This window comes from Borostomias antarcticus, assembly GCF_949987555.1.
Source record: "Borostomias antarcticus genome assembly, chromosome: 22".
Lineage (NCBI taxonomy): Eukaryota > Metazoa > Chordata > Actinopteri > Stomiiformes > Stomiidae > Borostomias > Borostomias antarcticus.
In genome coordinates, this window is record NC_140255.1 from 19,690,643 (window position 1) to 19,716,893 (window position 26,251).

At 49.3% G+C, this 26,251-nt stretch overlaps 1 protein-coding gene across 1 annotated transcript in view; it reads left to right on the top strand.

Moving 5' to 3' along the window:
* Positions 1-20,992, top strand: part of kcnh4b (potassium voltage-gated channel, subfamily H (eag-related), member 4b) — a gene marked incomplete at both ends in the record, with an annotated part of 46,429 nt that extends 25,437 nt beyond the window's left edge. Inside the window, 12 exons of the mRNA XM_084456175.1 lie at positions 2,913-3,153; positions 4,216-4,373; positions 5,816-6,023; positions 7,291-7,485; positions 8,005-8,204; positions 9,305-9,554; positions 10,501-10,715; positions 14,560-14,598; positions 15,193-15,587; positions 17,086-17,183; positions 18,197-18,273; positions 19,964-20,992. Coding sequence (XP_084312301.1) covers positions 2,913-3,153; positions 4,216-4,373; positions 5,816-6,023; positions 7,291-7,485; positions 8,005-8,204; positions 9,305-9,554; positions 10,501-10,715; positions 14,560-14,598; positions 15,193-15,587; positions 17,086-17,183; positions 18,197-18,273; positions 19,964-20,992 — 3,105 coding nt within the window. The remainder of the gene's footprint in view (positions 1-2,912; positions 3,154-4,215; positions 4,374-5,815; positions 6,024-7,290; positions 7,486-8,004; positions 8,205-9,304; positions 9,555-10,500; positions 10,716-14,559; positions 14,599-15,192; positions 15,588-17,085; positions 17,184-18,196; positions 18,274-19,963) is intronic.
* Positions 20,993-26,251: the final 5,259 nt, after the last annotated feature.

Sequence of the window (26,251 nt, forward strand, 5' to 3'; positions counted from 1 at the left end):
AAACATGGCTTATGACACATCTGGCAGATTGACGGACTCATCAAACTTGCCAAGTAACACTAGAGAGTTCACTATACTGTACTATTTCAGCACACATCCTCTTCACAACACCATGGATGGCATGTTTGTTTGTGCCACAGATGGTTTTTCCACATGCTCAATGCATGCTGGGGGTTGTAGTTAAGGGGGATTGCTCAGGTTACACTTAATAAAGTGCAGTTCAGCAGCTGTGAAACGTTCCTTCCTTCTCCGACTGTAAATTGCACATTTTAACCCGGAGAGTAGACCCAGTCATTATGGGTCAAGGGTCATTGCTCTCTAGATAATTTGAACAATCTTTCTGCCCTAACAAGAAGTGGTGGATGTGTCATTGTCCACCATGCTTCCAGCTGCTAATGTATGCAAAGGCTGCCCCTTCCCCCAATGATGCCCCTAGGTAAAGCCTATCCATCCACCACCAGTCTCATTTGGGGGATAACAGCTCCTGGACACATACAATAGAAATTCAATTCAATACTTCATTACCCAGGCTCCCCGGCGTGCTCAACCTTGTTTTCCACCCAGGCTACATTGTTCTTTGCTGAATCGCTGCTCCATTTAGCCCCCTTTTTTAATGTTTCCCTCTACTCTGGAACAGCAGGTAATAGCTTCGTCTAGCGCCATAACAATGTTAAGGCAGTTATGTGCCAGGCGGCGGTGCCATTCTCAGATCTGTGGTCTTGTTACACCAGCTGTCGACTCTTCATTTCTCCAGCTCATCAGCAGTAATGTTATACACCCCCAGCAATTACATTTCATCATCAAAATTTACAATGAAGGCTGGTGAATACTGTGTGTGTTGTTGTTGTTGTTTTTGTGCAAAAAGCGTTCAGTCAATATGCTGCTTTCCTCATTTCCCTTTATGAGACCACATTCACAAGTTCAGGAATCAGATTTCATTCTCAGGGTGATGAGAAAACTGGATGGAAAAGTGCAATTTCATTTTCAAAGTCATCTTCACGGGTACTGTCATTTTCCCCTCCATCACACCAGAACCTTCTCGTTTATTCATTTATCATCCATTAAAGCCAATCTGCGATATGTCCACCCCCAGAAATAGAAGTGTTTTACAGACTATGATTTCATAGTCATGGACAGTTGGTCATTTATCAGCTCTCTCTCTCTCTCTGCTGGTCTCTCTCTGCTGATCTCTCTCTGCTGGCCACAGTTCATCCTCAATTTCATGTTGCCCAGCCAGTTGATAACGCCTGAGTCAAGTTTCATTTTGCAGTAAATTATCCAAAATTGTCACAGCTACACAAATCCTTACCAAGGGTTTATAAATGAGGCCCCAGATCTTACCATACCTTCCTGGGGCGACTGTAGCTCAGCAGGTAGAGTGGGTCGTCCAATGATCGCAGGCTCGGCGGTTCGAATCCCGCCTCCTCCTGTCCACATGTCGAAGTGTCCTTGGGTCCCCGAATTGCTCCCAATGAGCAGTCTAGCGCCTTGCATGGGTTAGGGTTAGGGTTAACCCTAACCCTTGCATGGCAGCTGCCGTGAATGGGTGAATGAGAGGCCATTGGAAAGTGCTTTGGATAAAAGCGCTATATACAGTACAGTCCATTTACCTTTTGGTAACTAAAGGTATGCGCCAGTATTACAGTAGTCTGCCGAACCTTCTGCAGTCTGAGCTGTTTTGTTGTTGTTTGTTTGTGTGATCTTTCCTGTTTACTCGTTGGTGTTGTTTCAGCAGCACCCTGCTGGCCTGCGGTCGCCCTCATCCTCACCCATCCTCATCATCACCCACCCTCATCCAGCACTCATCCTCATCCTCACCCACCCTTACCCAGCACCCATCCTCATCCTCACCCACCCTCAACCTCACCCATCCTCACCCTCATCCCAGACCCACCCTCATCCAGGACCCACTCTCACCCTCACCCACCCTCACCCTCACCCATCCTCACCCTCAACCAGAACCCACCTTCATCCAGGACCCATTTGGACCTTGTTTTGTTTGTTTGCACCTTTCTGTCTTCTTGACAGAACTCCCACCTGGGCATTGAACTTCATCACCGTCTCCTGAGCATCCTAGCCAACAGCCCTAACACAAAATATTCTCTCTGTCCTTGGAGCCTCCTCAGGGCCCCCCCCCACATCTCGCTCAGGGACCTACATAGCCTAGAGCAGCCAGGACTAGCAGAGGTCGACATTTTCATCTGAACGGCTGAGCTGTTTTGCATATTGAAATATCAGCTTTCCGTGAACTCCCCAGTGCACATTTTGACATTTGAGTCATCTATTTTGGAAAAGCATTATCATCACATTATAATATATCTTGACATCTGTAGTAAATCTCCCTTCACTTCCTGTGCAGTTAAGGGCCTGATGGAACCATGGTCATTCATTCATTCATTCATTCATTCATTCATTCATTCATTCATTCATTCATTCATTCATTCATTCATTCATTCATTCATTCATTCATTCATTCATTCATTCATTCATTCATTCATTATTTGAGGTCTTGTATTATTTAGCTCTTGTAATTTCCGTGTCATAGGGTTTCTTTGAGATACTCCCCTGGCAGCCTCATGTTGTGTAATACTAGCCTACCAATACCAGCCAGTAGCAGTTTTCCCTGCTGTTTAGACATGGTCCTTATTTAACCTCGACACCACTGACCCCTGACCCCTCAACATCACAGCAGTAAATGACGCTGCATGTTTGTTGTGCTTGTAAAACATAATATCTGACATTTGTCAGTCACAGTTTTTGTTGTCGTTGTATTTCAGGTTTGACGTCCGTCGCTGTCCAAAACATGTCAAAGCAGACCTAATTAAGACCCAGGTAGCTCAACCCCCCCCCCCCACACACACACACACACACACTCTCCCCTAACTCCTCCAGCGTCTTCCGTCCCTCTCCAGAACATGTTTGAGAAGCCGTCCCTGCCGGAGTACAAGGTGGCGGCGGTGCAGAAGTCCCGTTTCATCCTGCTCCACTACAGCGTGTCCAAGGCCCTGTGGGACTGGATGATCCTGCTGGCCACCTTCTACGTGGCCGTGACCGTGCCCTACAACGTCTGCTTCACGCCCTACGACGAGCGGGACAACGCCGCGCGCTCCACCATCGTCAGTGACATCGCCGTGGAGATGCTCTTCATCCTGGGTGAGGAGGTCCTAGGTCCTAGGAGGTTAGGAGAGAGGAGTGAGGATATACTGTAGGGGACAGTAAGGGATATGATTCATATCTCGCCCTCTGATTCATGAATGTGAATGAAGAGTGATGCGAGTCTGGTGTACAATGAAAAAGGGAGATTGTGAAGAAGACGCACAGAAATAGTCATTATTCCAAAGAAAACCACCATGAAAAGTTTCATCCTGTAATGTGCATGACTTTTAATTTCAATGACACACACGGGTGGCGTGAGCTAATATTGGCCGTTGGCCTGTTTGCTCCCAGTCAGCACAGCACCATATTAAACTGGGATTAGATTTTATCCTTGGCATATGTCTGATACAGCAGGCTATTTAAAGCGCATTGTGTTGCCTCTGTGTATGAAATGCGCCACACAAATAAAGTATGATTTGATTTGATACAGTATTTGGATGCTTTAAATGCCGATTAGTCATCAGTAGCCTATGGGAGCTGTGTAGTATGCACCGTTATGCACTGTGGCGTTAAATGCGTGTGGATGTCAGTGCAAGAACGCTGTATCTGCACTGCGTGTGTGTAAAGGAAGACGCGTGAGAGGTAGAATAAAGGCCTGTGTGTCTGTAATGATGATGAGAAACCACGGCTTGTTCAGTCTGTTCTGACACCTGACTAAGCACAGCTGTCGTACTAGGACAAGAACAATATTTATCAGTTTTAAACGCTTCACAACAAGATAAATAATTGATTTCAATCTCTCCAAAGTTCTACAGGGAATATTCAAACTGCCACTATCCATACAATAGGCTAACGTAGGCTACTGATGGGATTAGCACATTAACAAATTTGACAATCATTGCATTTTAGCACCCAACACCCGACATTCTAAACGTGGCAGTTATTGTTAGAATGTTGGAAGTTTAAAATTCAGCTGCAAAATCCATCCAACCGACGCCAACAGTCACCAACAAACATGGCATATCAATCTAACGTTGGTGTTGGTTGGCGTGGGTTAGGGCAATATGCAGTCACCGTTATTCAATGGCACATGAGATACAGTACCCCTCCTTTTCTCAGACATCATCCTGAACTTCCGCACCACCTACGTGAGCCAGTCGGGTCAGGTGGTGTACGAGACGCGGTCCATCTGCATCCACTACGCCACCACCTGGTTCTTCGTGGACCTGGTAGCCGCCTTGCCCTTCGACCTCCTCTATGCCTTCAACATCACTGTGGTGGGTAGGCTACAGGAAGTCCCCCATTGGTCTGTTTGGTGCTGACCTATAGGTCAGATATGGAATCGCTGAAAAATACTCGCTGCAAATGTCCTTAAGGAGTGTCAGGTGGGTGGGGTTTACAGTGCTTACCCCTCAAAACCCTTCACTGCGTCCACAGTTTATGTTACAGATAGGGTTTAAATTGGGATTTATTGTGTGGGGGGGCTGGACTGAAGGGTTGTGCAGTGGAAGCAGTGATGGTGGGGCATAATACTGCTTCATAAATAGCAAATATCAAGCTTCTAATGGTGATGGCCTGCTTGCTGGTCTTCCATTGTACAGCTCATTAGAGGGATTCTACTCAAAATGAAAGGATACGTTTGACAACAACAACAAAAAGGTCGGACTCTTCCAAGACAGAGAAAAGATAACTTGCCCACAGTTTCATAAAGAAACATAACCTCTTGAGCTGGGAAAACATAATTATATTTGCTAATCTTTGTCTAGTTTTTAAAATCTTACACAACCTTGCACCCCCTCCACTCTGTGTCTTCATTGTTCACTGTCACAGTCAACTAGAAGCACCAGAACCACCGTGAGAGGAGACTGGTCCATTCAGACAGAACCACTGTGAGAGCAGACTGGTCCATTCAGACAGAACCACGGGGAGAGCAGACTGGTCCATTCAGACAGAACCACCGTGAGAGCAGACTGGTCCATTCAGACAGAACCACTGTGAGAGCAGACTGGTCCATTCAGACAGAACCACGGGGAGAGGAGACTGGTCCATTCAGACAGAGCCACTGTGAGAGGAGACTGGTCCATTCAGACAGAACCACCGTGAGAGGAGACTGGTCCATTCAGACAGAGCCACGGGGAGAGCAGACTGGTCCATTCAGACAGAGCCACTGTGAGAGGAGACTGGTCCATTCAGACAGAACCACTGTGAGAGCAGACTGGTCCATTCAGACAGAACCACTGTGAGAGGAGACTGGTCCATTCAGACAGAGCCACTGTGAGAGGAGACTGGTCCATTCAGACAGAACCACTGTGAGAGCAGACTGGTCCATTCAGACAGAGCTCACTCAGTCAGACTGCATTCCCAATTAAAGCATGTCATGACTGGAATAGATTAACAGAAAACATAAGAACGGATAATAATGGATAAATGCATGAATAAAGTACATGGGCTGGGCTGGGCTGGGCTGGGCTGGGCTCAGAAGAGCAGGGCTCACGCTCAGCAGGTCACATTATCGACATCGCCATTTTAGAGCGTCCAACCGTCACTGTTGCACCACAACTCTGTCTGACCATGTTGACCGGCCTCTAGTCCAGCCTTCTCTGGCTCCAATTCCTGACTGGGACTTGTTGTTGTCCTTACTGCTGTATTGTTCGACGTTATAATGCCTGTGTAGTCTAATTCTCTCTCTATCTCTCTCCCTCTCCCCCCCCCCCCCCAGACCTCCCTGGTCCACCTGCTGAAGACGGTCCGTCTGCTCCGGCTGCTGCGCCTGCTCCAGAAGCTGGACCGCTACTCCCAGTACAGCGCCATGGTGCTGACCCTGCTCATGTCCATGTTCGCCCTGCTGGCCCACTGGATGGCCTGCATCTGGTACATCATCGGCCGCAAGGAGATGGAGAGCAACGACCCGGACAGCTGGGACATCGGTGCGTCGGAGGGGGGGACCCGGGTCTTCTGGTAAACGTTGGCGTGGGCGTTGTTGTTTTTGAAGGGCACCTCGGTGCAGATATGGGTGTCTGGAAACGTGAGACGTACACTAGGTGGTTGAAGGGGAACATTCTTTCAAATAAAATCAATCAATCAATCAAGGGGCTAGAATACCTTCATGACAGTGTCCTAACGGGAGGACAGGAAGGCATTGGAGACAGGGTGGAGGAGAGGTGTGTGTGTTGTGTGTGTGTGTGTGGGGGGGGGTGTGTGTGTGCTTGTGTGTGTGTGTTTTAGAGGTTTACAGCATATCAAATCTCTCAAATGTAAGATGTTACTGTAGGTTACACCTAGCAATGACCTCTAGGCTGTACTAGCCCCTGAAGGACCAACCCTAATTCGGCCCAGTCCCTTGCCAGCTGCCTGACTCCTTAGACCCTGGCATCGGTGCCAACCAATACCCCTCTCCCTCAAACTCTCTTGTGAAAGAACTGTGAAATCAGTTGAACTGACTGTTGTCCACAGAAAATCATCTTTTCACACGTTTGTCTATAATGGCGCAGCACCTATAGGCTAGACTCAGATATTGCAAGTGTCTGTGCAGCCAAAACCTTCTCACTTTAACAACATACCAGGCCAAAGACTACAGCACTACCGTTTTGGTATCTTCAGCTGCCCATCTAAACCACTGTTATAACGTTACTGAATTTGAATTCCTACATTTCATTCCTTACAAACTATTATTTTCTGACAAAACCTCTTGATAATCTTGACTTGGAGAGTAGCCTTTACAAACGTTGGGTAAATATTCAGATAGCTACAGTAGTATACAGCTTATTCCTCCTCACCACAATTGCAGTTGTACTGTAGTTAAGTTTGAGCATTGGCATATGATATGAAGTTAATTTTGGCATCAACACATCTACAGTATGATGATCTATCTTGGTCACATCACACGTTCTACCCTCTTCACACTCCCTCAAGACTGCCTCACCAGCTGTTCACTAAGCACCAGCCACCGTGTGTGCTAACTACTCCAGACTTGAACTGAATTTGATGATGGGCATATCAGAAGAGTTGCAAGTTCTCTACTGCATTTTTGTGTGTTGGTGTACTGTATGTGAGCTGACTCTTGCAGTCTAAACTTAAGCATACTTGCATGGTATACTTGCGTGTGTGTTTAGAACTACAATGGAGTTGCAGCTCCAGACCTTCTCTTAACCCCCTTCTCCTCGGCCCCGCCCGCCATCCCTGCGCCTCCCTCAGGGTGGCTCCACGAGCTGGGCAAGCGGCTGGAGACGCCGTACGCCAACAGCACGGCGGGCGGCCCGTCGGTCCGCAGCTCCTACATCGCCGCCCTCTACTTCACCCTCAGCAGCCTGACCAGCGTGGGCTTCGGGAACGTCTGCGCCAACACGGACGCCGAGAAGATCTTCTCCATCTGCACCATGCTCATCGGGGGTGAGTCTCTCTGGACGCTGCCCCCCGCCCAGCGCCCCGCCCCCCCCCCACATCCCCCCGGGCCCTCGGCCCAGCAGGGGGGGGGGCGTGCTACAGGGAAAGGGCTTGAAGCTACAGTACCATGGGCCCAGTGAAGTGGGGCTCGCGTTATGAATAAGAGACTGGAAAAGGGAGATCAAAGATGGGAGTGCAAGGCAGTCGGGAGGTGAGGTGCTACGGTTTGGTTAGATTTGTGGGTGTGTGGGTTTGTGCTGCTCCCATCTTCACTAATGGTTTTTCCTGTAAAAATCGTGTCAATTTCAAAGGGTGTACTTGTGTAAATGACACAAATAAATGATTATGAGACAAATTATGAGATCAAATTAATTATTAGATGAAATCGAATCCAATCAAAATGTAGTCCTATAAAATCGGAGTGATTATCATTATCAAGCAGCTTTCGGCCCCTAAAGTCAAACAGTTGAAATGAGTTTGCTGCTCTGTTACTGTACACTCTTTGATTCTCTCCCCCCCCCCCAGCGTTGATGCACGCGGTGGTCTTCGGTAACGTGACGGCCATCATCCAGCGCATGTACTCGCGCCGCTCGCTCTACCACACGCGCATGAAGGACCTGAAGGACTTCATCCGCGTGCACCGGCTGCCCCAGCAGCTCAAGCAGCGCATGCTGGAGTACTTCCAGACCACCTGGTCAGTCAACAACGGCATCGACGCAAATGAGGTACGGGGTCGGGGGCGCGGCACACCCCACAAACCGCCATGAACCAAATATACCAGAAAGTAGGACTGTGGAATGTTACGCTGTGTACCACGTTAAGTAATTATTGTATTAAGTTTTTCGTTGATAGTCGTCACTGCAAAGACATTTTACCGAACAGGCCTACCGGGCCCAGGCCCAGGGGCCCAAGAGCTCAGTACCGGGCCCAGGCCCAGGGGCCCAAGAGCTCAGTACCGGGCCCAGGCCCAGGGGCCCAAGAGCTCAGTACCGGGCCCAGGCCCAGGGGCCCAAGAGCTCAGGGGGCCCTTTCTTGTCGCATAGTTAAAGGGCTTAGTCATTTTGTGTGTTTGTCTGTAGTACTTTAGAGGGGCTGAGTACTCCATGCAATATGGACCCTTCAACTGTGTTGGGCCCCTAGTTGAGAAATCCAAAAAGCAAGTCCTCCCCACGAGGTCCCTCAAGTCAAAACCGAGCTGTGTAAAGCTGCTTTAAGAGATTTCTCTAATTATCTTCATATTGGATTTGGATGTCGTCTCATTGGGCAAATTCAAAAAGGCGATAAATGAAATGTGTGGAGGGGCCCTTTACGTGTCTGTGCCCAGGGGCCCTTTACGTCTCTGTGCCCAGGGGCCCTTTACGTGTCTGTGCCCAGGGGCCCTTTACGTGTCTGTGCCCAGGGGCCCTTTACGTGTCTGTGCCCAGGGGCCCTTAACGTGTCTGTGCCCAGGGGCCCTTTACGTGTCTGTGCCCAGGGGCCCTTAACGTGTCTGTGCCCAGGGGCCCTTTACGTGTCTGTGCCCAGGGGCCCTTAACGTGTCTGTGCCCAGGGGCCCTTTACGTGTCTGTGCCCAGGGGCCCTTTACGTGTCTGTGCCCGGGGGCCCGTCATCACTGGGATCAGGAGACACTTCCAGTAATGAGCCATTTCCTTCACAGCACATGGGCAGCAATCCATTCACCAACGCCGCCATGACACCTATACCAGTGTATTCACCACCACCATCTCTCTCTCTCTCTCTCTCTCTCTTTCTCTCTCTCTCTCTCTTCTCTCTCTCTCTCTCTCTCTCTCTCTCTCTCTCTCTCTCTCTCTCCGCCCGTCTGCAGCTCCTCCACGACTTCCCGGACGAGCTGCGCGCCGACATCGCCATGCACCTGAACAAGGACATCCTCCAGCTGCCCGTGTTCGAGGGTGCCAGCCGCGGCTGCCTGCGCTCGCTGTCGCTGCACATCAAGACGTCGTTCTGCGCCCCCGGGGAGTACCTGATCCGCCAGGGCGACGCCCTGCACGCCAACTACTTCGTCTGCTCCGGGTCCCTGGAGGTTCTCAAGGACAGCATGGTGCTGGCTATACTGGGTCAGTGTCGGCCTCGGTAGGCCCATCCTGGTCTCGCGGGTTCACGTCGCGTTTCACTCCAAACACCAGTCTGGCAAAGCGAGTCGATTTTAATATTATCGAAGTCATTTCTGAAATGTACTTTTCTTGGACTTATTGTTGCGATTGCTATAAGATACCAGTTCATTCATAGCTAAGCTCCACCCAACAACCTGTATATACCAGTAGATTAACCCAACAACCTGTATATACCCAACAACCTGTATATACCCAACAACCTGTATATACCCAACAACCTGTATATACCCAACAACCTGTATATACCCAACAACCTGTATATACCCAACAACCTGTATATACCAGTAGATTAACCCAACAACCTGTATATACCAGTAGATTAACCCAACAACCTGTATATACCAGTAGATTAACTCATTCAGGGGTTTTGCTGCATAGAGGATTTGTTGGCCCCCAAAGAGATTTTAGTCAGAGCCAAAGGAAAATCACCAGTCCCAAAATACTAAAAATTGAGAATAAAAATAGCAAAGGTTATCACCTGTCTATGAATTTTGTCTTCATATCCATTTTGTGTCATGTCGGGAGATTTCCTGCGAATGTGAAAGGTGAGCTCAGTCAGAACAACAGCAAAGGATGTTTGAGGATGTCTCAACGAGATGTTTTTATCTGTATAAATAAAGGTTAATAAAAAAGGCTACTCGGCATAAAACTGAGGTTGTGATTTTCACACTGAAATTAATTTAGTTTCATGGTCAATGTAGTCATAATTCATCAATGTAGTCATAATTCGCTAAGGATCATGGTCTACGTAGTTCCCACTATGCTTCTCTGTCTGGAAGGATTTCGCGCGTATCAGAATATGGCAGTCTCCATGGAAATAAAGGCCTTGTACTTCTCAGTGCTTTTGCAATATGCTAACATCATTTACTGTCCTTCATGTGGGATTTAGGGAAGGGGGATCTGATTGGCTCCGACCTGCCGGTCACGGATCACGTGATGAAGACCAACGCGGACGTGAAGGCGCTGACCTACTGCGACCTGCAGTACATCAGTGTGCGGGCGCTGCGGGAGGTGCTGGAGCTGTACCCCGAGTACGCCCGCCTGTTCACCGCAGACATCCATCACAACCTCACATACAACCTGAGGGAGGGCAGCGACGCAGAGGTGAGACACACACACACACACACACACACACACAAACTCATCTACACACACATACATACAAACACCCACACACATACACACACAAATACACACACACATACACACACACACACACACACACACACACACACACAAACTCATCTACACACACATACATACAAACACCCACACACATACACACACAAATACACACACACACACACAAACACACACACACACACACACAAACACACACACACACACACACACACACACACAAACACACACACACACACACACACACACACACACACACACACACAAACTCATCTACACACACATACATACAAACACCCACACACATACACACACATATACACATACACATACACACACACACACACACATACAAACACACGCATACACATACACACATACTGTACGCACACACACACACACACACACACACAGTTTGAATCTAGCACTTTGAGGGAAGAGGTGAGATGTACACACACACACACACACACACACACACACAGTTTTAATCTAACATTTTGAGAGAGGGAAAAGCCAGAGGTGAGATGTGCACACACAAACACGCACGCACGCACACACACACACACACACACACACACACACACACACACACACACACACACACACACACACATACACACTTTGAATCTAACATTTTGAGAGAGGGCAGCAAGGCCAAGGAGAGACACACACACACAAACAAACACACACACACATACACACACACTCAATCTGAAACACTGAAATTGAAACTTTGAGAGAGGGCCGAGAGGCAGGAGGTGAAAGATACACACACGCAATGTTAATGCCATCATCCCTCAGAAGTTTCAAGGATTAAAAAAAACAGTTTTGACTCCAAATACTTGTTTGCGTTCTTTGAGTCCTTGACTGATGGGGCTGGGCGTGTCCACGTTGTCACAGAAATTACTATGCTTGAGTGACAGGTGGTGTACATCCTACCCTCACACAACCCACAACAGTTGGTATATGGTCTCTGTGACAGACTGACCTAGAGTCTCTGTGACAGAGGTGGTTCGGCCAGTCTGGTGAGAGAAATGCTGGTGAGACCCCCGGGTCCAAACTCCACCGTGTCCGTAGCCCCGGAACCACGGTTCAAACACGGGTCGCTGAGCGCACGCAGAGAACAAGCATCAAAACAAATAAACAGCTACAGTACAACATCTGACTGACGAGTCGGAGACAGAGTCAGGAGGAATTCATCTCAGTCAAATAGAGGATATGATCCCGCCAGGTTTGACAACACAGCCAAGAAAAGGACATTCACAAAGAAATAAGAGACTTTATAAATCCCAGCTCTGTAACTCATTCAGACTTGCTCCCACTATCCAGTCTCCTGATTAGTCTTTCATTTGGGTTTTCAGTATTATTATTATTATGTCGTCTCATTTTGTTTCGTGTTCCTGGAAGTAGATTTGAAAGTATTTTGAAAGCAAGCATAATGGGTTCTTTCTCGCATTGCATTTGTAGATTTGATCCCCCCTCCCACACACATACACACACACACACACACACACACACACACATACACACACACACTCCACCCCTCCAACCCTTCTGTTCTGACAGCCGTAATAGGGGAGTCTGGTGTAAAAAATGCACCTGAAAAGAAATCTTCATATCAGATTGATGGAATGTTAGCAGCAGCTTCACACCGTGAGGAGAAATGCTAGTCATAGGAGAGGCTTTGAACTGAGGGTTTTTGGGGGGTACAGGAGAAATGCTAGTCATAGGAGAAGGTTTTTGGGGATACAGGAGAAATGCTAGTCATAGAAGGTTTTTGGGGGGTACAGGAGAAATGCTAGTCATAGAAGAAGGTTTTTGGGGGTACAGGAGAAATGCTAGTCATAGAAGGTTTTTGGGGGTACAGGAGAAATGCTAGTCATAGAAGAAGGTTTTTGGGGGGTACAGGAGAAATGCTAGTCATAGAAGAAGGTTTTTGGGGGTACAGGAGAAATGCTAGTCATAGGAGAAGGTTTTTGGGGATACAGGAGAAATGCTAGTCATAGAAGGTTTTTGGGGGGTACAGGAGAAATGCTAGTCATAGAAGAAGGTTTTTGGGGGTACAGGAGAAATGCTAGTCATAGAAGGTTTTTGGGGGTACAGGAGAAATGCTAGTCATAGAAGAAGGTTTTTGGGGGGTACAGGAGAAATGCTAGTCATAGAAGAAGGTTTTTGGGGGGTACAGGAGAAATGCTAGTCATAGAAGAAGGTTTTTGGGGGTACAGGAGAAATGCTAGTCATAGAAGAAGGTTTTTGGGGGTACAGGAGAAATGCTAGTCATAGGAGAGGCTCTGAACTGAGGGTTTTTTGGGTACAGTGCAGCACACGAGCGGTGCTCTAGTTCTCCGTTTCACCATCTGCTCAGAGTGGTGGCGCGGGCGCAGGGCCAGGGGCGAAGCCTGAACTCAACCTGACAGGATGAAAGAGAGCTTAGTACCGCAGACCGGCTGCAACGTAAGACTCAACACAGCAACTTCCACACAGACGGGCTCCTGTAGCCTGCGGTGCACACCGGGCCAGCGTCACACTCAACCTACTTGCAATAACTTTTCTGTCGACTGAGAGACCAGTACACTCCTCGGTCACGCACACCACACAACACCTGTGTGTGTGTGTGTGTGTGTGTGTGTGTGTGTGTGTGTACACAATTATTACCCATACAAGACGTACCTTCACACACTTTCTTCGACTCACGCTTTTCAATCACTCCTGTTCCACTGCAGCATGTCTGTAAGGCACAGGATGGCTGCAGGGTCCTCCCCTGACCTCACCACATTCCAGGGAACACGCACGCACACACACAGACACGCACACACACACACACACACACGCACATGCTTATAATTCCAAAGGCAGCAATGTAGTGAGCTGTCTGGAGCGAGGAGAGGAAATCCTCCATTCTTGTCTTTGTGAATCTATTTCAGTCTCAGAGGACAGTAGTGTTCGTTCCTGTATATTGATGAACCATCTGTGTCATTTGGCTCGCTGATCATGAGTGCTGGCTGCTTAATCACTCCCATGTGCTTCAGAGGACACTCATATTTTTGGTAATACTGGTATTTTCCCAAAAAGCGAAAAAGCCCTTTTCTAAGTAGGCTGCCACTTGTAGAACATGGATTTCTTGTTGCCCTTCATGACAGTGGAGAGGAGAGACGGGCAGCAGCAAGTCTAGGGCGATGTTTCTGATCTCTTTTGGCTGATGCCCAGTTTCATCCGTGCTTCAAAGGCACACACAGCATTACTGGATGTTCTCATCCTCGGATATCCTTTTATACCAGATAAAAGAGCCTTCCGGTACTATCTTGATATCAGAAAGATATGTTCGTCTGCGGCGTTACGCCCGCGTGCTTGAGGGAGCCGTCTACGGGCGCCGTGCTGCCTCAAACCAACGCAGCTTCGTGTACGTCATTACTTCAGCCGGTAATTGAGGTGAAGTTGCGGTAAATTGCTAGTAATTTCCCCACCATGGCAGCGGAAAGAAGAACTCTTTCTGGAATTCTGCTGCCACCGAGTGCAAAAAGGGCCAATTAGGAGGTTGGAGGCTACATGACAGCGCCTGGCATCGCTGGGAAAGTGGATTGAGATTGGCTAACAACAATACAGAAGGCAAAGCACTGCAGACGAATCCAAATCATATCATAATCTTGCACGTTATGCTTAAAATAGATGCACTCTACCTGCATGACAAACAGATGCTAAAAATGAATAGAAAAAGGCTATGTAAAATCTCAAAGCCTGCTTTTATAATGGAGTGTGTTTCTGCCGTAGGAAATGTCTAATCACACCTGTGCTATTGTTGTCTCTACAGGGTCTCACTAGGTTCTCAAGGTCGCCCAGGATCCCACACGTGAGTCCCTCATACCTCCTGTACCCCCCCCCTGGCATCAGGCTATCATGACTTTCTCCACTCCGCAGCCTCTCCCCATATCAACCTGCCCGTCACTGGTAATAGCTTTCCAGCGTGCTCTCCCCTGGCTCCACTACTAGCACTGTTCAATATAGGCGGGGGACTGACATGATTGTAAGGAGAATTATGTTTGTGCTCGGAATTGTACAGTTTTCAAGGGTGTGAGTGTGTTTTCAAGGTAAAGCCCTGTTTTTCTGGGGCGTAGGGCGCTCTGGGGGTTAGCAGCAGCACTAGGACTTCCCCTACAGGGTGAAACTCATTTGGAGCGTAGAGGACGGCTTGGTCCCAGGGGTCGGCCTGCTAACTGGGTCAATAGCGCTCCTAATGGGAAGCCTTATGAGCCACAATAGTTTAGGCTCAGGTTTTTCTTGCCACCAGCTTGCCCATAATGCATTTCCCACGCTTCCCCTTGAGCTGTTAAGTAGGGTTCAGTTCAGCTGTTCGAACATGGGTTGGGTCACCTGAATTCCCATGAGCCATAGCGAGTGTTTCGCTCTCCCTCCGGCTGATTGCCGTACGTTCTGCGCCCACCAGCGCGCCGGCGTGTCGACCGAACACAAGCTGCCCTCCATCGTGGAGACGCGGGGCGACGACGCGGACGACTGCTTTCGCTTCTCCCCGGCGGCGGCGGCGGCGCGCTCCCGACGCAGCCTCCTCCTCCCCAGCCTGGGCAGCCCCGTCCGCCACACCTCCCTGGGGAACCTGCTGGGCGACGAGCTGCGCCAGTTCAACGCCCTGCGCCGCTGCCGCTCGCCCAACCTGAGCCAGAGCCTGCGCAGCCAGAGCCCCTCCCCCCAGCCGGCCCACGAGACCACCGCCCCCCCTCAGACCAGCCCCTCTCCTTCGGGAGAGACCGCGGCCGGGAGGAAGCCCACCAAGCTGCTCATCCCCACGCTCAGCTGCTCCGGACCCCCGGACCTCAGTCCCAGGTACGGACCTCAGTCCCAGGTACGGACCTCAGTCCCAGGTAAGGACCTCAGTCCCAGGTACGCACCTCAGTCCCAGGTACGGACCTCAGTCCCAGGTATGGACCTCAGTCCCAGGTACGGACCTCAGTCCCAGGTACGGACCTCAGTCCCAGGTACGGACCTCAGTCCCAGGTACGCACCTCAGTCCCAGGTACGGACCTCAGTCCCAGGTACGCACCTCAGTCCCAGGTACGGACCTCAGTCCCAGGTAAGGACCTCAGTCCCAGGTACGGACCTCAGTCGCAGGTACGGACCTCAGTCCCAGGTACGGACCTCAGTCCCAGGTACGGACCTCAGTCCCAGGTACGGACCTCAGTCCCAGGTACGGACCTCAGTCCCAGGTACGGACCTCAGTCCCAGGTACGGACCTCAGTCCCAGGTACGCCCCTCAGTCCCAGGTACGGACCTCAGTCCCAGGTACGGACCTCAGTCCCAGGTATGGACCTCAGTCCCAGGTACGGACCTCAGTCCCAGGTACGGACCTCAGTCCCAGGTACGCCCCTCAGTCCCAGGTATGGACCTCAGTCCCAGGTACGGACCTCAGTCCCAGGTACGGACCCCAGTCCCAGGTACGGACCCCAGTCCCAGGTACGGACCCCAGTCCCAGGTACGGACCCCAGTCCCAGGTACGGACCTCAGTCCCAGGTAGGGACCTCAGTCCCAGGTATGGACCTCAGTCCCAGGTACGCGTTTATTATCACACTTATTTTCAAAGAGCTGGATTCCCCCCCCCCCCCCCAAAAAGATTTTTCCTTTGAAATCTCTGAAAATAGATGGATCACGCAGCACGTAAAAATAGGTTTCCAACACATTTCGTCCCCTAATTGCTCTTCGTAACACCGACCGCATACAGCATAAGCAGCAAAACAATAATGGTGGGATAGTAGAGAGCCCAGTGGTTAGAGCATCTAACCCCCTGACCAGAAGGTTGCTGGTTCAAAGCCAGGCCACTTCGCAATCATTACCTACCATTGTGCCCTTGAGCAAGGTACTTACCCCCAAACACTGACTTGCAAACATCATAAGTCACTTTGGATGTAATTGTAAATTGTAGTAGGGGGTGCATAGCAGCCCTGCGTAACTACTGCTGATGACTTACATTTACATAATATCTGTAATCAGAACACGGTGATTACATCATTCACTGTGCACCTGATCCGCCCCCGCACGCCGGCCATCCATATTCATAATGTATCACCAGGCTACCGGGCACGCCTCGCGAGCGCCTCGAGCTAATACGGCCGAGTGGGCCGGAGGAGTCCGGTGTCGCTGGGACCAGACAGGTGTGATGTGGCTCGCCTCAGGTTAACCCCGCGAGGGGCAGCTTCGGGTCGACGGGGGGTGGACAATAATTGAAAAAGGCTCTTCCGTTACTTTAACTTTTCCCCTCCCCTATTCTCCCCTCCCCTCCCTCTCTCTCTCTCTCTCTCCCTCTCCCTCTCTTTCCCCCCCTCGCCAGGTTTGTCGACGGCATCGAAGACAACGGGCGGACCTTCGTCTTCAACGGGGCGGAGCGCCGCGGGCCCACGGCCAGCGCCGCGGGCGGTCCAGCTGAAGGTAACCCCAGACGCACGCTGGTGGCGGCCACCTTGATCGCACCCACGGGGACGCTCTCCCGGGCACCAGATGGCCGGAGGTTAAGATAGGGGTCGAACCAGGGTCACTATACCCCGGTGCCCTCTCCTTCTGGGGGAACCTGATAGGTTAGAAGTGTTGAGGGGAACCGACCCCATGCAGTTAAGGACAAGCGGGGGACAGAAGGGTGTTGTTACCTCATCTTAACTGTTGACAGTGAATTGGGATTGGAATCTCTCTCTCTTCCGTGTCTTTGAAGCTGGTTGGTTATATGACAGTTTCCCATGTAGGGATTGAGGCTGATCGACCTTCTTCCCATATGCGTGTATCCCATATGTGAGATGAACAGTGCGCTCTTATCCAGCACTTCTTTTGTTTTAATCTGTCATCAATCATATTTGGCTCATGAATCTTGCCCTCTAACAGGGGGGGTTGTGGTATTATGCTGTGTTCACACCGGATGCACATTTTTCCTGTGGCGCGGCGAGTTTACATAGAAAGTCAATACAATTCGCACGAACTGGGCGGCGGGCGGCAGGGGCGGTGCGAATCGCCGAACTCGGTGGCGCGGCGGGCGGGATTCGCCGCGCGGCGACATTGGCAAAAGTTCAATTTTTTTTTACTTTCTGCGGCGGATTGCACGGCGACCCATTGATCCCGCGGCGAGATTGGGCGAACTGGGCGGCGCGTATTTTCTCGCCTCGCCCGGTATAAACACAGCATTACACCGTGAACCAATACCGTTGTCCTTTTTGACTAGAACCTGTGTCCACTGGCAGTAAGACTAGTACAGTTATATCGTACAGTATGGGGGCCCATACAGAACAGTACCTGACACATCTGATGTAATATCTATTTAAACATGGTGGAGACATACACTGAGAGGCAGAAATTATGCAAAATACAAGATTTAATTAATGTTTTAATTAATGAATTAACAAGGTCTTTACCCCTCCTCCTCCTCCTCCTCCTCCTCCTCCTCCTCCTCCTCACAGATGCCAGGCAGGTGGAGGCCAGCCTGCTGTTAGAGACAGAGGAGGTCCAACAGACCCTCAGTCAACTCCACGAAAAGGTACATGGAGAGACCACCGGCTCATTGTACCCTAGTGACACCTCATCTGTCTCCAGGCCATCAAGGCCAGCAACTGCTTTTCACTGTTGAACGTCATGTTGTTGTGACACGTTTCCCTTCTGAAGGACACAACCAATATTAAGGTCTTTATGCATTTCAAAAGCCTCCGTCACGCCTTGTATACAACTCCTCATGTTGCCTTGTCATTTCATCATGTTCCCAAAAACAAAAACTTTTTTGTTGTAAACATGTTTACAACTAAAAAGACCCACATCAGACAGCTGTGCAACGTCCTTCTACCACCTCAGGAACCTCGGTGCCAAACTCCGTCCCACACTCACCCTGGCAGATGCAGAGAAGCTCGTCCACGCCTTTGTCTCCTCCAGGCTGGACTAGTGCAATGCTCTCCTCATCGGGATCCCTAGTAGCAGCCTACTGAACCTCCAGAACATCCTGAACAGCGCTGCTAGGATCCTGATGAGGGGGCGCAAATATGACCACATCACCCCCGTCCTCACTCAGGATTGAGTTCAAGGTCTCCCTCCTCACCCACCAGTGCATACATGGAAATGCCCCCCCCTACCTCAAGGAACTCCTTACCCCCCAGACCTCCTCACGTACCCTCCGCTCTGCAGCCACCAACCTCCTCAAACCCCCCAGGACCAAGCTCCGCACTATGGGGGGTCTGGCTTTCTGCTCGGCTGCTCCCAGTCTGTGGAACGCCCCTCCCGACCATCTGAGGGCAACGCAGACTGTGGATAACTTTAAACGAGGCCTTAAAACGTACCTTTTTAACAGAGCCTTTTGTTGATTAATCAATTTTGCTTCCTCTTGTTTTGTACCTTTTTGACACATATTCTGTTGCTTTTAATCTTAGCATAGAGAGAGAGAGAGAGTTCATTGATGAACAAGTTCATTAATCCACTCGGAACTCATTTCAAGGACCCGCATCAAAGATTAACCCCTAATTATAAGACGACAGTGATACATGGATAGTGAGATCAAATAGTGTCTCTGCCATCTGTCTTGTGTACAGTAGCGCTGTGAATCTCTGCATATCTCGGGTGCAAACTCTACGCCAGGTGCGCGGGCCGAGGATTACAGATGGTCGGAGGTAGGCGCCGTCGGAAGCAAGTATTAATTAATCAGCTGGGGGGCGGTTCTTCTGCAATGCAGGGGAAAAGTCTGGGAAAAGCGCTGACTCGACAATACCTGGGAAAGCCCAGCGACAGCTCAGCCTAACTCATCCACGTCCTCTTCGCTCGACGCTCCTCCTCGTCTCCTCCTTATTTGTGTCAGCTGTCGCCTCCTCGTCTCCCTCGGGGGTTCGGTGATTCACTGGTGAAAACTGAAACGGGGCATTTTGTAGAGTTGCAGGGAATACTGCGGGAGCCGTACTGTACGTACAGTAGATGCTAACTCTGAGGAAGGCTGACTGACACAGTCCGACAAGAACTTTCCTAAACTGAGAACTTCCTGTGCTTCAGTACTGCAACTCTTTTTTTATGTGCAGAGAGTGTAGGAGAGTATGTAAGAGTTCATATCGAGCCTAAGAGTTCATATCGAGCCTAAGAGTTCATATCGAGCCTAAGAGTTCATAGCGAGTCTAAGCAGGAGACGCCGAGCTACCTGCTAAATGACCCCATCAACTCACCCCATCCATGTAACTCTTCTCCCTCTCTCTCCATAGATGAGCAACTTGAACCAGGAAGTGTCCCAGCTGACCAAGGAGCTCCACCAGATGATGCACCTCCTCCAGGCCCAGGTGGCGGTGCGCCACTACTCCGCCTCACTCCCCTCCTACCCGTATGGAGTCCACATGGTGTCTGACCTCGCCACGGCCAGCGGCGGCATGGCGTACAACCCGGCCCCCCGCCTGCACCTCCACCACGACCCCGGGAGCCTGGAGGGACATGGCCCCCACGACCACCCCCCCGGACGGCAGTGGATGTCCAGCGGGGTACCGGGGGGTGTGGACTCTGGTGGGACCCAGCCAGAGGAACACTACCAACCCCCGTTTTCCATCGCGGGACCGCCCTCTAGCTTCTACCAATCTCATTCTACAGACCCGCCACCCAGGGAAGGACCTTGTCAAAGCTCCGGTAGCTCTACGCCCCATCCCTGGGAGGGCCCTTCCTTGCTTGGGAACTCAGGAGGGCTTGACGCTATCGCTAGCCCGGTTAGCATCAGCCAATCCCAGCCTAGCTTGTGTTCGAAGCCCCCCAGTGGCAGTGATGACTACACTTGCTTGCTGGCCAGTTCCCCCTCGTCCAACCATAGCCTCCTGGACTCCTCAGCCAGCTCCTACCCCCACCTTTACTTGCCTTATGAACCCCACCTCCATCCCAGCAGGCCCGCACAAGGGGACGTTTCCGTCATCGGCGCCGGCGGTCCAGGTCGTGACCGCACGCAGCAGGACGCGTGCGGCAGCCTCCCGGCGACGGACCCCCACCTCTCCGTCCACGCGTCCCCAGCGTCTCCCTCCCCGCTCCGGCTGTCGTCGGTGTGCTCCCAGGACTCCGCCCCTCCCGAGGGCCGCGGCGCCCAGCGCCCCCTCTGTGACCCGTCGGCGGTGGGACACACCGGTCTGGAGTGCCTTCTGGGGAACGGGGGCCCCGCGGAGAGCAGGGACAGCGGGAGTCCGTCGTCCCAGAGGTCTAGCGTCGGCGTTCAGACTCAGAGCAGCGAGCAGTCCTGGTGTCTGGACCTGACAGACTAGGCCGCGCGGCCCCACGTTGCTCATCGTGATCACAACTGCGGCGTCGTCGGTCAGCGGGGAGCTGAGCAGTTGAACTCTGGGAAGAGAACTCAATGCTAATGCGTCTTTGAGTGTTTGAAGTGGCTCCTCTGGAGATTGTGTGTTTTGCCCAGTTTTTGGGGATCTGGGGTTTGTCAGAATTCATGCAATTTACATCTCTACTATGCAACAGCATGTAATCTGTGCATTTGGCTTCGTGTGTTTTTAAGTTTGCTTTCAAAGAGTATTTTGTTGCTCATGAAGTCCGACCTGGGGGATTTTTTAATATCAAAGTTGAGAGTATATTTAAGTTTAGAAGTAATTTTATGAATAGTTGGATAGAGAGAGTATTTTGGTGATAGGCTGCATTGTAGTTCCTATTTAACCATGACTGAAACTCCCCCAACAACAAATGATATAACTTTAGTAGAAGGGAGTGGTATTGATCAAAACAAGTCATACAGGTATCAGTACAAAGTACAAAGTACAAAGCCATGACTATATAATAACGTCCTTTTCAATAGAATTATAAAATAACGTGACAAACAGTGCAACCAAAATGTATTTGAGTTAAAAAAAAACATAATTTCTTATTCATTTAGTGAATCTTTTGTAAATAGGATACATAGTTTTTTCTTTACTGTCAACTATAAAGGCATTAAAAGGCATTAAGATGCCAAATCCTGTACTATACATGCATATTATCATAATGCTGCAATTTATTGATTGAGATATTATGTATGTACTAATTATTAGTTGAGGACTACCAGAGGCATTAACGTTAACCAACAATACTCAGTTAAAACGATGAAGTCATGGATAATACTGTAAGATGGATGCCATAAGGATATTCCATTAGGACTCCTGGATTGATTTCTTGTCGAAGAACTTATATTTACCTTTACAATGTTTGAGGTAAGTATATGTTTACCCTAACCTGCTCCACCTTAGCATGGGATAATGCACAACGTAAATTACATGACGAGTTTGATATGTTAAAATGTCTGACTGCTCTCTTAAGAGCTGTGCATCTCTGCACCACTCAAAACTAACCCTGAGTCTACAGAGAAGGGTTTGTATGTTTCTGAGTCTCTACAGTGAAGGGTTTATGTTTCTGAGTCTCTACAGTGAAGGGTTTATGTTTCTGAGTCTCTACAGTGAAGGGTTTGTATGTTTCTGAGTCTCTACAGTGAAGGGTTTATGTTTCTGAGTCTACAGTGAAGGGTTTATGTTTCTGAGTCTCTACAGTGAAGGGTTTATGTTTCTGAGTCTCTACAGTGAAGGGTTTATGTTTCTGAGTCTCTACAGTGAAGGGTTTGTGTTTCTGAGTCTCTACAGTGAAGGGTTGTATATGTTTCTGAGTCTCTACAGTGAAGGGTTTATGTTTCTGAGTCTCTACAGTGAAGGGTTTATGTTTCTGAGTCTCTACAGTGAAGGGTTTATGTTTCTGAGTCTCTACAGTGAAGGGTTTATGTTTCTGAGTCTCTACAGTGAAGGGTTGTATATGTTTCTGAGTCTCTACAGTGAAGGGTTTGTATATGTTTGAACTGTAGTTTGCTATTATTACCGGTTACCTCCTTGCATGGTACAGTGGATTAATCTTTTTCCTAAGGAAAAGGCTTCAGACTCAAATGTGTTCTATTTGACATAATTTAGGTTCTAGACAAATACTGTACTTGCATGACTGGTCAAGGCACACTGATCAATATGGTTGGATGATTTGAATTACAGTGTACCATGTAGCAAAATACAACATTGTCAATTTACATACTGGGAATATAAACTTGAATAATACAAAATATATTATTGATTGTTTGACATTGTGTGTCCTTATTCCAAATGAAAGATTGAAAATGTGTTTGAGTTGTTCACATGACTGATTTTTAACCATTGGAGGAATACTTTTTTGTAGACTACCTTGTGTTTGCAGGTAATGCACAATTATGGATCTAATAGCCAGTTTCAACAAATTAATAAAAGATAGGCTTATTGCTTTGGGTAAACATTTCATACTTTTTCAATGGAAAAGTAACATATAGGCCTACACCTAGCTACTCCACCTTTTACCAAAAACGGACATTCCTATTTTTCACATCAACCCTCAGAGTAAACGGTATGTAAGCAATATCATATATTTGACCTGAAGTAACAAAATAAACATCCTGAGATTTCTTCACTGTAACTCATGAACCTACCAGACTGTGGAACTCCACTTCCCAAGAGGCTTTTCACTCAATCCATTGGTGAAAATGTTCATATCTCCACCTGTTTATCTCAGCCCTGTTCCTTTCTACTGACATGTCCACATGATTGGACCACACCAGGGATGGGTTGTCAGCGGATCACGCCACTTAACATCCAATAATTAACATCTTACAAAGTTTCACAGGCGTTCAAGTGGCTGGCTACACTAGGTGCATGAATGATTTAATAGTTACCCGCTCCCCAACAATGGTTAACTCTGATCAGGTCAGAATTAGTGACAGCTCAAAGGCTGCTTAGGCCACTGCTATTTGTATCTGCCGGTATAATGGTTTAATTGTTGCGCAACATAGCTTATATCACTTACAACAAGCAAGTACGCTGTAGGCTCCTCTGAAAAGATATGTTAAACAAGTGCAATTAACAAAAATGATCAATGTTATGTGGACAATAACAATTTGGCCGAAACAGCAGCCTGGGGCTTGTGATCAATTTTGAGATGAGATGTAAGATCATTGAAAATGATCAATAGCTATAACTTCATTCTACACTCATAAGAGAACAGTGCCAGGCCTACTGTACCATTACTCATGAGAGAACAGTGCCAGGCCTACTGTACCATTACTCATGAGAGAACAGTGCCAGGCCTACTGTACCATTACTTATAAGAGAACAGTGCCAGGCCTACTGTACCATTACTCATGAGAGAACAGTGCCAGGCCTACTGTACCATTACTCATGAGAGAACAGTGCCAGGCCTACTGTACCATTACTCATGAGAGAACAGTGCCAGGCCTACTGTACCATTACTTATAAGAGAACAGTGCCAGGCCTACTGTACCATTACTCATGAGAGAACAGTGCCAGGCCTACTGTACCATTACTCATGAGAGAACAGTGCCAGGCCTACTGTACCATTACTTATAAGAGAACAGTGCCAGGCCTACTGTACCATTACTCATGAGAGAACAGTGCCAGGCCTACTGTACCATTACTCATAAGAGAACAGTGCCAGGCCTACTGTACCATTACTCATGAGAGAACAGTGCCGGGCCTACTGTACCATCTGTCCAGTAGGAGGTCCCTCCAGAGACGGAGGTCTTTCAGGTAAGTCAGAATCCTTTGGGGTTCTAAAAAGAACTTTGTAGGACCATACAAAATGGTTCTGATCTTAAAAGGGCTCCATCTGGCATCCTTTGATAGAGGTTCCCCTATATTTGTCTGATAATTCATCTCCGTGTTCCTCTAGATCAGGGGTCTCCAACCTGCGGCTCTTTAGCCCCTCTACAGTGGCTCACTGACTTTGACAAACATTATATGGAAATGAATAACTAAATAAATATATTACTATTAAATAAATGTATTTATTACTAAAATAAATGGTCATGTTGGCATTCAAGTTAGCTAGTAGCTAACTAGCTAGATAGCAACTAGCCTCGTGTGACCATCCTGATTTTGTGAGCTCACATTCTGTTTCTTTCGCAAATCAGTCTGGATACTCTCCATAAAGATCCGTTTGTGCCAGATCAGAAAACGATCTCGCCAATCAGCGTTGGTTGTGAGGAATTTGAAATTTGAAAGGGTTCTATGATCTATGATATCTTCATGAGACTTGACAAGGGTTTATAGTGATAGGGCCACAATTATCATTGCTTTACACTACACCTCTGAATAAATTGATATGGGCTATAAAACTAGTTCTTTGTAGCCATTTAACCTTGATGCCTGATCCTACTTGTACCATTTAACCTTGATCTCTGGTCCTGCTTGTACAGTAAGAAGGTTAACAAGGGAAAGGGAGAGCAGGCATCTGTCTCATATATTTTGCATAGTGAATGACTTCACGTGGATCTATTTTCTCGGCGGGTTCTCGAAATATCCCAATCCCCGGAGGGCCCCGCGTGCCTACGACGCTCGCTCAGCGCCTGTCACTCACGGGCGGTGCCACGGCAAGGCGGCACCTTACGCATTCATGTCCCTGTCACTTTTTTTTCTCCCGCTTGTCACTCATCTGCCGTCGCTCATGCTCCTCGCTGTTACCCTGGCCGCTGTTAGCCTTTCAGGGTCTAATGTCTTTCCGTGTATCACGTTCCCTCCCTTGGCGGTGCACCTTTACCACCGCCACTTCGCCCTGGTAAAAGCGTTGGCTGGGTAGTGACTGGGGAGGGTTGGTGAGGGTGAGGGTTGAGTGAGGGTGAGGGTTGGTGAGGGTGAGGGTTGAGTGAGGGTGAGGGTTGAGTGAGGGTCAGGGTTGGTGAGGGTGAGGGTTGAGTGAGGGTGAGGGTTGGTGAGGGTGAGGGTTGAGTGAGGGTGAGGGTTGAGTGAGGGGGAGGGTTGAGTGAGGGTGAGGGTTGAGTGAGGGTGAGGGTTGAGTGGGGGTGAGGGTTGAGTGGGGGTGAGGGTTGAGTGAGGGTGAGGGTTGAGTGAGCGTGAGGGTTGAGTGAGCGTGAGGGTTGAGTGAGGGTGAGGGTTGAGTGAGGGTGAGGGTTGGGTGAGGGTGAGGGTTGAGTGAGGGTGAGGGTTGGTGAGGGTGAGGGTTGAGTGAGGGGGAGAGTTGAGTGAGGGGGAGGGTTGGTGAGGGTGAGGGTTGAGTGAGGGTGAGGGTTGAGTGAGGGTGAGGGTTGGTGAGGGTGAGGGTTGAGTGAGGGTGAGGGTTGAGTGAGGGTGAGGGTTGGTGAGGGTGAGGGTTGAGTGAGGGGGAGGGTTGAGTGAGGGTGAGGGTTGAGTGAGGGTGAGGGTTGAGTGAGGGTTGAGTGAGGGTGAAGGTTGAGTGAGGGTGAGGGTTGAGTGAGGGGGAGGGTTGAGTGAGGGTGAGGGTTGGTGAGGGTGAGGGTTGAGTGAGGGTGAGGGTTGAGTGAGGGGGAGGGTTGAGTGAGGGGGAGGGTTGAGTGAGGGTGAGGGTTGGTGAGGGTGAGGGTTGAGTGAGGGTGAGGGTTGAGTGAGGGTGAGGGTTGAGTGAGGGGGAGGGTTGAGTGAGGGTGAGGGTTGAGTGAGGGTGAGGGTTGGTGAGGGGGAGGGTTGAGTGAGGGTGAGGGTTGA